The sequence below is a fragment of the Borostomias antarcticus genome, assembly GCF_949987555.1.
Source record: "Borostomias antarcticus genome assembly, chromosome: 8".
Classification (NCBI taxonomy): Eukaryota; Metazoa; Chordata; class Actinopteri; order Stomiiformes; family Stomiidae; genus Borostomias; species Borostomias antarcticus.
In genome coordinates, this window is record NC_140241.1 from 14,796,273 (window position 1) to 14,808,083 (window position 11,811).

At 46.3% G+C, this 11,811-nt stretch overlaps 1 protein-coding gene across 1 annotated transcript; it reads left to right on the forward strand.

Annotated features, from left to right (window-relative positions):
- Positions 1-506: 506 nt before the first annotated feature.
- On the forward strand, positions 507-10,315 carry nr1d2a (nuclear receptor subfamily 1, group D, member 2a). Its single transcript, XM_084442687.1, has 8 exons — positions 507-893; positions 3,895-4,098; positions 5,244-5,332; positions 5,440-5,584; positions 5,744-6,408; positions 6,975-7,160; positions 7,796-8,006; positions 8,240-10,315. The coding sequence occupies exons 1-8, from the start codon at positions 863-865 to the stop codon at positions 8,434-8,436; spliced, it is 1,728 nt and encodes a 575-aa protein (XP_084298813.1). The 5' UTR covers positions 507-862; the 3' UTR covers positions 8,437-10,315.
- The last annotated feature ends 1,496 nt before the right edge of the window (positions 10,316-11,811 follow it).

The following is an 11,811-nucleotide window of genomic DNA, read 5'->3' on the forward strand; positions in this document are numbered from 1 at the left end:
TATAAAAGACTTAAAATCCACTCTCACTCTTTAGTCTGCGTGTCTAATCTGATTAGCAGGCTCTTGTCTAAACACACCCTGTATGGGGTGCAGGTTCGAACAGGAAGTGTGTTACTAGACTAGAGCAGTAGGGAAGGATGCATAGCCAGTGCTGGAATTATGTAAAATCCAATGGAATTTATTCATGTTTGGCTAAATGCATCAGTAAAGCCTAGCCTACTATTTGCAATGTTTTCAACCCCCAGAAGAGGGGTACAAATATGTGCTGAAATCTATGTTGAAAATATTAGAATGATACACAATGCATGCCCATAGCCTGTGGGTTCACGATGTGCGGTGCAACGTGACAGAAGCGGCCGATTACGTCCACCCTGAGTTGACTCCGCCCCTGTGAAAGTGTGTCACTGGGTTAAAGTGACTCACTGGGGGAGGGACCAGCAACTGGGTCACATGGAAACACACAACTGAGAACATTCAGTACAGAACACTCGGCCAAGAAGGGAGTTTCTGTGGCATTGCTAGACTTGCTCCAAGAGTTTTTTTTTTTTTATGCAAACTTACTATTCCTATTTCGGATGTATCAGATTTGTCTTCCAAATTTTACTTTAAATTTGCTGCCGTGAGCTGTTCCACTTTGCTTAGAATTTTGTCATTGCAGATTATTTGAGCATTTCTCGCAGGTACAAGCAAGTCAGTCATTCATACATGCGGACAGGGATGCTTTAGCCGAATCTTAGAAATTGTGCTTGTTACATTGTAACCCGTAAACGGCACTTTCCAACGCGTCTAGAAATCTTCTGGTTTATTTTATGAACCTGACGAGGTCCTGACAGCACTTTTTGTGAAGATTTCCGGACTCAGGATGCCAGAAGAAATCGGATCGACCAAGCCTGGTAAATCACCATAGTTCCAGTATGAGTGACAACTGTCTTTAATGTAGGTCTATCCGTGACGACTGCTTACTTTCACTGAACAGTGTTTAAATGAAAATTCAACGGATCTACTCTGTCGGGAATTAATTAGGCTCACTCTTGAAATAGTTCTGTAGGCTATGTTGTTATTAATCCTCCTCAATCGTATTTCGTAGTTCATTGTTATATGGGTGTTACGACTAAGATAAAGTCAAAATCCGGCAAAGTTTAAGTCAAAATTGGCAGCCTAATCGTTATTGGCCTCCGTATTGTCACATCGATAGGGGTAAGGGCCACTGTGCTACAGTGTACTTCACAACAACAGTGTTCCGCGGTGCCTGAACTCACATGGCCCTCGTAACCAGCCATGTGCCCGTGTGTACCGACTGCTCGGTTCTCGATGCTGATTGGTCGAGAAGAGTTCTGACGCGCTCATTGCATAATACTCTCCTGTCCCGGCGCGAGGTCCGCCTGCAAGTCCACGTGAGAGAGCGCGAGAGCCTGAGTGACCTAGATTCTAGGGTTCTTCCATAGACATCAGACACATGTCTGTACTTCTGATAAGACGGCACAGATCCACGTGTGTGTGGCTCCAGGAAGCGAACAGTCACAGCCAGTTAGGTAATCACTGATCAATCAATCTGCAGCACACTGAATTGAAATTATATTTCAGATGTCTGTACCCCGCCACACACACACACACACAGAAAAAATCCCTCTTAGGCCTATCAACATTTTTTGAATGATGGCCTACATCAACATGAACACTTATGAAATAGACACTACTCCGCTATATTGTGGAAGATTGTCGTATATCAAACTAGCAAAAGGCATTGAAGGATAAATAAATAATCATGGTATGCGTCATGCATCAAGATTGAATAGATAGCTTTACTCACTGTGCATCATGATTGATTGATGATAGATTTCTGCTGGATGTCAGTGTCTGGTGATGATGTAATACCTCTCTGATCACTGCATTGGCTGTAGGTAATAAAACATGTGTGTTTTGAACCACCATTGCAGAGTGGCTGTTTATTATGTGGTCTTTAAAGCTCAGTGACCCTTTCCAGTACGCCAGGCAGACAGACGCTGCTGACCAGTCAGGCCGGTCTCACACACCCTGGCAGGTTATGTAAAAGGGTTCATGTTACACAACCGGCAAGCATGGAGCTAGTAAACAGCTCAGTCCCTTTGATTGAATGACTGACTGAAACAGACCGATGAAGTGATATTTCCTTAATGAACGAGAGTCAGGACGCACCACGGGCATATCTACAGCAGCAGGTTTAATAGATGGTGGTAATCTGCTGGGGATATTATAGTAGATTTAACGTCATTGTGTAGAGTACAGGTACAAAGCCAATGAAATGCAGTTGGCATCTAGCCTAATCAGAAGTGGAAAAATAGGCCTAGTGTTATTTACAGATACTTGCAGGACCAGTACTACAGCATAAGCCATTCTATATCTTAATACAGTAGTGTACAGTGGACAGCTACAACAATACATTAGTTAAGTAGGCTATGCAGAGTGTAAACAACATACAGTAACAGTCTCTGAGCAGTGTGGGTGGTGGTCTGAGCAACATATGAATACTGCAAATACCATGTTGGTTAAAGTCCTATAAACAAATACCATGTTGGTTAAAGTAATGTACACATGTTGGTATAAGTCATGTAAACATGTTGGTTTAAAAGTTAAAGTCCCACTGATTGTCACACACCTGAGTGTGAAATTTGTTCTCCGCATTTGACCCATCCCCTGGGGGAGCGGTGAGCAGCAGCGGTGCCGTGCTCGGGAATCATTTTAGGGCTTGGTATCGAGTCGAATTTCAAGAATCGATTCCGATTCACAAGGTTCAGAATCGATTATCACGATTCGATTCAATATCGATTTGGTTAGTGTTACTAAAACCTGTTTTTCTTAGCTGTAACCTTAATTACATGACTGCCAAGTTATGCAACACATCAATACTGGGGCTGGGTATCGATACCGATTTCCAAAAATGAATGAATGAATCATTGAATGAATTAATTAACTATTCATACCTTCATTTATTCAATTATTCATTAAATAAAAGATCGATTTTGGGATTCATGAATCGATTCTGAATCATTTGATTCAGAATCAATGAATCGATTTTTTAAACCCAGCCCTAAATCATTTGGTGATATAAGTCATGTAAACAGGCTAGTCTTGGTACTCTGCTGTAGCCTAGCCCTGGTACTATTGTATAGCCTAGCCCTGGTACTCTGCTGTAGCCTAGCCCTGGTACTATGCTGTAGCCTAGCCCTGGTACTCTGCCGTAGCCTAGCCCTGGTACTATGCCTTAGCCTAGCCCTGGTACTCTGCTGTAGCCTAGCCCTGGTACTCTGCTATAGCCTAGCCCTGGTACCATGCTGTAGCCTAGCCCTGGTACCATGCTGTAGCCTAGCCCTGGTACTATGCTGTAGCCTCGCCCTGGTACTATGTTGTAGCCTAGCCCTGGTACTATGCTGTAGCCTAGCCCTGGTACTCTGCTGTAGCCTAGCTCTGGTACTCTGCTGTAGCCTAGCTCTGGTACTCTGCTGTAGCCTAGCCCTGGTACTCTGCTATAGCCTAGCCCTGGTACTATACTGTAGCCTAGCCCTGGTACTCTGCTGTAGCCTAGCCCTGGTACTATGTTGTAGCCTAGCCCTGATACTATGCTGTAGCCTAGTCCTGCTGTAGCCTAGCCCTGGTACTCTGCTATAGCCTAGCCCTGGTACATTGCTATGCAGTTAAGAAAAAGGAGGAACATCTTTTTCTATTCCAGAGATTTCACAAAAAGTACACATTACATAGACACTGGTTAATTTTAGAGGCATGTGCTTGTAGGACATAACTCACTTTGTCTGCTGCATTACAACAAACTCGCAGTTTTTATTTCCTTGTGTTTTCACTATAAAGGGTTGGTTGATATGTTGTGTTGGTAAACCTGTCATTCTCCTGTCTTCCCTGTAGGGGGTGTGATAGCCTACATCTCCTCAGGCTCCGCCTCCAGCCCCGAATCCTGCATGAGTGACGGCTCCAGCAGCAGCTACCTGTCGTCCTCTCCGCCCCAGCCTTCGCTGCCCAGCCGGGCGGTGGGCGTGGTGGTGGACGTGGCCCCAACCAAGCAGGACAAGACGGGGTGCTCCACCTCCTCCACCAAGACGAGCATCACCAGTGAGTTACCATCCCGGGGCCATATTCACAAAGCACTTTACCACTAGGAGATCTCCTAAATGGCAATAAAAGTTCCTAGCTAAGAGTTCCCTCAAAAATACCTATTCACAAAACTGCTGAGACCAACTTTTACTAAGGAACTGGGAGAACTCTTAAGCTAAGAGTAAGGCCAGGACTGACCTCACTGCTCTGGATGATGTCATGTTTCAAGATCAAGCTTACTCACTATGCTTACAGTGATTGGCTGATAGGGGGTGGGTATCTGTCCTTGATTGGCTGATAGGGGATGTGTCTCTGTCCATGATTTCATCATAGGCATGCTGTATAAGGAGGTATAATTCAAATAAAGATTTAAAAATGAAAAACTAGGCCAAGTCACATGCAACCAAGAATAATATATACTGACTAGTCAATTGCGCTCAGCTAATCGCCCCCCTCTTACATGTCATAAACAGCGGGTGTGCATATAAACAGCCTTTCAATTATCAGACTAGAACAATAATGGCTGATAATAAGACTTGTGCAATAGAAACAACAATGAAACTGAACCCAAGAACAGCTGTTCCTTCTTGCCCAACTTATTAAGGAAGGGAAGGACGTGATTAAAGTTGGGTTAACTCCCAGAACTAGAACAGAAGCATCTCTGCATCATTCAGTGTGTCCAGCATGTTGATCTGGTTACCAGGCGGCCGCCGGCGGCAGCCATGTTGGGATTGATTGTGATTTAGAGTCCTCTTGACTACCCCTAACTTTTACAGACTAAGGAGCTGGTTTTAGCGCTAAACACTTTGTGAAATAGTCTTAATCTCCTAAATAACCAAGTTAGGAGCTACTTTTAGCCGTAAGATGTTTTTATTCCTGGCTGTTGTTTTTCCAGCATTTCTGCCTGTGTTGTTAGTAGCCGGCCTGTGCCTTTGCTCCGCCCCCCTTGCCTTATATGGCTCAAGCTGTTTTGTTTTTAATTCATTAATAATTTCTCTGATGGAGCTTCAATCTAAAATTCCCCATAAAAGTCTGCATTTCAGTGAGCCGATTTGATCCAAAACGTGGAGAATACTTTATGTAGACAAGTACAACATCCTGTCAGGTGTCTACGATGTGGTGGCGGAGAGCAGCAGGTAATGGCGTTGTGTTTTGCCTTGCAGAGATCAACGGCATGGTGCTGTTGTGTAAGGTCTGTGGCGACGTGGCCTCAGGGTTCCACTACGGCGTCCATGCCTGCGAAGGCTGCAAGGTGAGACTAGCTCAAACTCTGAGTGCTGCCTGCCAGCCCCTTCCCCCCAGCCTAGCAGTGACCTGAGCGCTGCCCGTGCACTAACTGTTCTCTCCCGGGTTCCTCAGGGCTTCTTCAGGAGGAGCATCCAGCAGAACATCCAGTATAAGAAGTGTCTGAAGGCAGAGAACTGCACCATCATGAGGATGAACAGGAACCGCTGCCAGCAGTGCCGCTTCAGGAAGTGCCTGTCTGTGGGCATGTCTCGAGATGGTGCGCTCCCACTCATCAGCACTGACTTAGAAGAGGATCTTTGATTTGAATAATTCTGTCAATTATTTTTTTTGCCTGAATCGGTTTTGTTATGAGCTCAGGTGTTTCCCTATAGAGCTCAAATAGAACCTGTTTTTTCCCTGTTCTCTCCCCATGCAGCTGTTCGATTCGGTCGAATCCCAAAAAGAGAGAAGCAGAGGATGCTTCTGGAGATGCAGAACGCCATGAACAACATGATGAGCGGCAGCAGTCAGCTCCACAGCATGCTGCACTGCAACCAGAGCCCGCCACGCCCCCCCGAGGGTGGCTCCTCCTCTTCCTCCTCCTCCTCCTCCAACCCCTCCTCCCCGCGATGCCCCCAGGACTCTGAGTCCATGGTTCCCATGGACACCAGCTCTGCCTCTTCGTGTTCGTCAGACAGCGGCGAGGATGAGGCTGTCGTCACGGTGACCAGGCAGCACCAGGGTGCCTTCTCCTACAACCACGAGCAGCAAAGGTCGGCGAGACGGGAGCAGGGGTCACAGCCGGCCGTCCCCGGGGTCGTAACATGCGGCATGGAGGAGCAGGACCGCTGGAACCACTGGAACCACAACGCCGTGGTGGGAGGTCACCAGCATGGGCACTACGGCAAGGGCCAACACGTCACCAACGGCCCTTACAGGGAAGAGGGGTTCGCTTACCAGCAGGCTCAGCTGCAGCTGAACAGCGCCTCTGCAGGCGGGATGGCAGAATACACCCAGCCAAGGGCACACAACATGAACACCCAGACCATCTCTCATGGTTCCAGTGGACCAGCCAGCAGCGTGGATCCCAGGGCAGATTCGGTGAGTGACCCTCCAACATTCAGTTGCCCTGTAAATATTTAGGGGACGAAAAAAAGATTCCAGGAGGCTTCAGGGGAGTAGGGTGATGTGAAAGCAGTTAGTTTGACCCCTTGGGTGACCAAGGGCAAGTGCGGGGCGGCTGTAGCTCAGTTGGTAGAGTGGGTTGTTCAATGATCGAAGGGTCAGTGGTTCGAATCCCAGCTCCAACTGTACACATGTCGAAGTCTCCTTGAGCAAGACACCTAACCCCAAATTGCTCGCAATGAGCAGGTTAGCACCTTGCATGGCAGCTATCGCCATTGGTGTGTGAATGTGTGTGTGAATGGGTGAATGATAGGCCATTGTAAAGCGCTTTGAGTGCCGCTAAGGTGGAAAAGCGCTATATAAGTGCAGTCCATTTACCATTCCATTTACCACCTTCACACGTGTTTTACACAATTAGCCTGTTCACAATAAACAAATAACCAAACAAATAAATAAATACAAAAAATAAGAATTATTTAGGGAATGTTTTATGATTGAATGTGTGATGAAAATAATTTATATTGCTATATTGATCTAAACAGGTGTGTCCCATGAGTGCCTCGCCCTGCGTGGACCCCCGCAGGCCCAGCCAGGAGATCTGGGAGGAGTTCTCCATGAGCTTCACCCCTGCCGTGCGGGAGGTGGTGGAGTTTGCCAAGCAGATCCTCGGCTTCCGAGACCTCTCTCTTCATGACCAAGTCAGCCTGCTGAAAGCTGGAACCTTCGAGGTAAAAAGAGATTCAAATGTTGACTTCAAATGCAAGTGACTTTTCACATATGATACTAGTGTAGCAAAAACCTGTACATATAAACTTTCACTGCCTTGGTTATTGATAATGATGGCGTCACTCAGTGAAATAGGCTTAATGCTGTGTTCTAGTTGCATTGGAAGCTCGAAAAAATTGTCATCAAATACGTCACCTGATCTTGGATTTCCGCCATTCTACTCGGGGGGCTATGGGGACGCGTGTCCGACGACAGCTGCTAATGCCAAATCACGATGGCTGCTCCACAAATATAAAATAAATGAAAGAAATTATTAGTGCTTCTGTATTACTTGTCTCATTAAATCAGTTGTTCACACAGTACTGTTCAACTTCTATCAATGGACAATGTTGCTACGGTGTTCGTATGTGCAAAATGGCGTGCGTTGTTATCAACTAGTACTAACAATGGCTAGCTTGTGTAGAACTACAAAGATGGGTCTAAAGAGGGGCTTTGGTCCCAGTGTCTGTGGCAACTGGAATGCATTATAATCCCCCTCCACTCCTCCCCTTCTAATAGCGCTTTGAGCATTTTGAAAGGTGCTATATAAATACAATGGATTATTATTATTATTATAAATGTCTCTTTGTTCCTCCAGGTGCTGATGGTGCGTTTTGCCTCGTTGTTTGACATGACCGCACGGACCGTCACCTTCCTGAGTGGAAAGTGCTACAGCCTGCAGACTCTGCGGTCTCTGGGTGCCGGCGAGCTGTTGGCCGCCATGTGTGACTTCAGCGAGAGGCTGGCAACTCTGCAGCTGGACGCCGACGAGATGAACCTCTTCACCGCAGTGGTGCTCGCCTCAGCTGGTACGCACACCTCGCATGGTTCCATCCTGCTGCTCTGTCTGCACACCTGGTTTTACAACAACAACGTGTTCATGTCAGAAATCTACCTTTAGGATGTTGTGTTCTGATGTCATTTTCAATGATTCAATGTCTCTGATATCTATAAGCATGATGGCGCCATCGTGGATGATGTGAGCAGTCCAGCAGTCTTCCCTAGTGGCCGCTAACGGTGTGTTTGCTTTGTTCCTGGTCAGATCGCTCGGGGATCCAGGACCTGGAGTCTGTGGAGGCGCTGCAGGACCGTCTGATCCGTGCGCTGCGGAGCGTCATCATGAGGAACCGGGCAAATGGTGCCAGCGCCCTCACCAAGCTGCTGCTCAAACTGCCCGAGCTGCGCTCCCTCAACAACCTGCACTCCGAAGAGCTGCTGGCCTTCAAAGTGCAACCTTGAACACTGCGGACTGAGCGTGCTCAAGAAGGGCCCCCTACCCTGGAAACCAGGAAGCACCCCCAGCCCCACCCCCATACCAACACCCCCACCCCTACGCCCATACCAGCTCCCCCACCCCCAGACCAGCTCCCACCTCTTCTTCACCTCACCCTTTGCATTCGACCAACCCAGTTGTTTGTATTTCTCTCAAGAATGTATTGTAAAGTTCTTATATTTTGGACTATGTTGAATAGAACAAGAGTCAGTGAAGAGAAGAAAATGTACAGTATTTTTAAGAGTTAGGTAGGTGGATACCTTAAGACAGGGGTGTCAAACTCTGGCCCGCGGGCCAAATTTGGCCCGCAGTGTAATTATATTTGGCCCGCGAGGCAATACCAAATGACTACTAGAGCTGGCCCGCCAGTATTATACAGCGCATTCACCGCTAATACTACAAATCCCATAATGCTCTGCTGTTGTTTTGGCGCGTCAATCAAGACAGGACCCAGAAACGCCCTCTCTTCTGTGACATCAGTCATAGCAATCTCATACTACAACTGTAACCGTGTTACCCCTTCTTAAAAATGGCGAAAAGAAAGGCAGAAAACAGAAGCTTTACGTTATGTAACGTCTCACTGTGATAGAGACTGTGTTTGCTCTGTTCCTGTTCATTCAATCCTGTCTGCCTTCTTGCCGGCCTGTCTGCCTGCCTGTCTGCCTGGCTGTCTGTCTGCATGCCGGCTGTCTGTCTGTCTGCCTAGCTGTAAGACAGTCAGGGTTTTACAAGCTTCTCTACTGAGCAGATGGAGCACCAACACTTGTGTCTGAGGGCGTATTCACATAATAGTGCACACCATTGATGCGCACCAAAAGCGAAAGTGATAAGTGCATATTCAATGTTAAAGCAAAACTTGTTTGGGTCCATATACAAATTTTCATTTGTTCAATGTTGGCCCGCGACTTTGTTCAAGTTTTAAATTTATGCCCACTGTGTATTTGAGTTTGACACCCCTGCCTTAAGATGTTGCACACAAACACACGTGTGAGAGGTTTAGTTTTGCAAAGCTAGAGGCACCTTTCTAATTTCCAGACATAGTTTAAAAGAGGATTATGTTGGCTTTACAGCAGATGTAGTTCAGAACCATTTAGTTTTTCATTTCTTATCTTTATTTTTCTCAGAAAGCTATTTGATTCCAAAGTGTATGGCTCCAGAGCAGAGTGAATGTGAGATACAGCTTATATATGAACCGAGAGGATGTTAAAAATAATGAGTAACATAACTTGGTTTCATTTTGGGCCGATATACATATTTGATGAAATGCTCAAGTCAGAAAAAAAAGTATAAAAGAGAATGTGTGCCGATTGCTGCTAATGCATGGCTGGTCTCACGTGAACAACTTGACTTGGTTGCTATCTCCTTTGCTGATGGACAGTAGGATTTTATTTATTTTTCACAATGTTGTTTCAACTGTTCCTTGTGTATCATGTATTTTATTCTTGTCAGAATCGTTTGATGTTTGCTTGTCATTGCCAGGTTCATCCACTTCACTTCCTGTGGGAACTGTGGACAGTAGATCTTTCTCGGCTCAACACTACTTTGCACATTGTGTTGTGGAACTGCTACCAACCTACTAACTGAAAGCCATGTGCACCATGTCTGACCATCAAGTAGCGTATCTTCAGCGTGTAACGCGATGTTAGAGGTTAGCTTGGGATGTTTCCCAAGCTTCTTGTTCTTACTTCTATCAGCGCAGCACTGACTCAGCAACTTAAACCCAAGTCCCATGTCTGTCTTTAGAACTTGTTTCCTTCACTGAGAACATTGTGGTGTGTAAATAGCCATGTATATCTCTCATATATATGAATATAAATATATAAATAGCATAAATACATACTTGCGTGAAATGCCAGTGTTGTCTCGTGTTATTTTTTCCTTTTAAATTGGTTAAAAACAAATTGCTTTCTACTAGTGTGAACATCCTGTTAGTGGGCAACTGGAATTTCAAAACAGCTGAAGTTGTTGATGTTTAAAGTTTGTAGCTATATGGGCAGTTTCCCAGATGTGCCTGTCCCAGATACTTAATATACGATATCCCTGGGAGGAGTATAGCTCAAATAAAGTTCAGAAGAAGAAAGTATAACATCATAGTCCCAGCATGAACTCAAATGACTGAAATAATATAGTGACCAAAGCTGTCCACAAGGTGGAGCTGACCACCCATTATATCTCTAGTCTCTCTTAGCTGAAAAGAACAAGGCAGTACACCGTGCTTTCAGAAAATATTCAGACCCCTTCACTTTTTACACATTTTATTAAGTTACAGGTTTTTAGAATTGTTTGCAAATGTATAGAATATAAAGACCTAAAATATCACATTTACATTTATAATATTGGTAGCATTCAGACTCAGTAGCCTACTTTGGCACCCCTGCCTCTATGCTGGCGACTTCAACTGCCAGCACGAGAACTGAGGGTACAGCACCAATACATCCGACGGAGAAAACCTGTTTACTTGGGCAGCTAACAACAGCCTGGCCCTGCTGTACGATCCCAAGGGCGCAACCAGCTTTGTCTCAGGTCGCTGGAAAACTGGGACGAATCCTGACTTGGCATTTGCGAGCATCGGCGTTGACAACCGGCTCCCTGGAGTTTGCGCGGTCCCAACATCGACCATCGCTGATCACCATGCCTAAACTCGTGGACCTCATCCTGAGCGAGCTGGTGAAGCGATGGAACTTCCGAAAGGACAACTGGAAACGCAACCGCCTCCTTACCCATAGATCCACGAGGTGCCTTCCACCACCTAACACCAACAACATGGATGAGGCGTACTGGGAACTCTGCGGCATTCTGGTGAAAATGGCCAAAAGATCCATCACACACAGATGTCGCAATAGCTACAAACCATGTTGGGATGCAGAGTGTGAAAGTCTCTACTGTGCCTTCCTCCAGGACCCCCCAGGAGCTGAGTCAGACAGACTTGCCTCAGCCCTGCTGTCTAGACTCAGCTGAAGGAGACAAGAGCGCTGGGAAGAGGCCATTAACTCCATCGACTTCTCACACTCCAGCCGCAAGGCATGGAGCATCCTTAACAACCTCACTGGTAGGTCTAGACACTCCCCCCGTCACTGCCCCATCTCTGCAAACAAAATCGCATCACAATTTGGGAAAAGTCGGACATACGAGGGCAAAGACCGCGAATCATCACGTCTCATGGCAAAATAAGTGTCTGATCTCTGGAAGGCCACAACTCCTAGCAGAGGTAACATCTCCAGTGAATTCACACCGGAGGAGTTCGCTGCTGCCCTCCAGCATGTAAAGCCAGGGAAAGCTCCAGGGCCTGATTCTATCTGCCCGGAGCTTATACTCCATGCTGCGCCTGCCTTGAAGTCCTG

What these genes read in the sequence shown, in the direction of transcription:
- nr1d2a (XM_084442687.1), top strand. Translation starts at nt 863, where the DNA reads ATGCCAGAAGAAATCGGATCGACCAAGCCTG. An exon ending in TGGATCCCAGGGCAGATTCG is followed by an intron (nt 6,409 to 6,974) that starts GTGAGTGACCCT and finishes TGATCTAAACAG; the next exon opens with GTGTGTCCCATGAGTGCCTC. An exon ending in TGAAAGCTGGAACCTTCGAG is followed by an intron (nt 7,161 to 7,795) that starts GTAAAAAGAGAT and finishes TTGTTCCTCCAG; the next exon opens with GTGCTGATGGTGCGTTTTGC.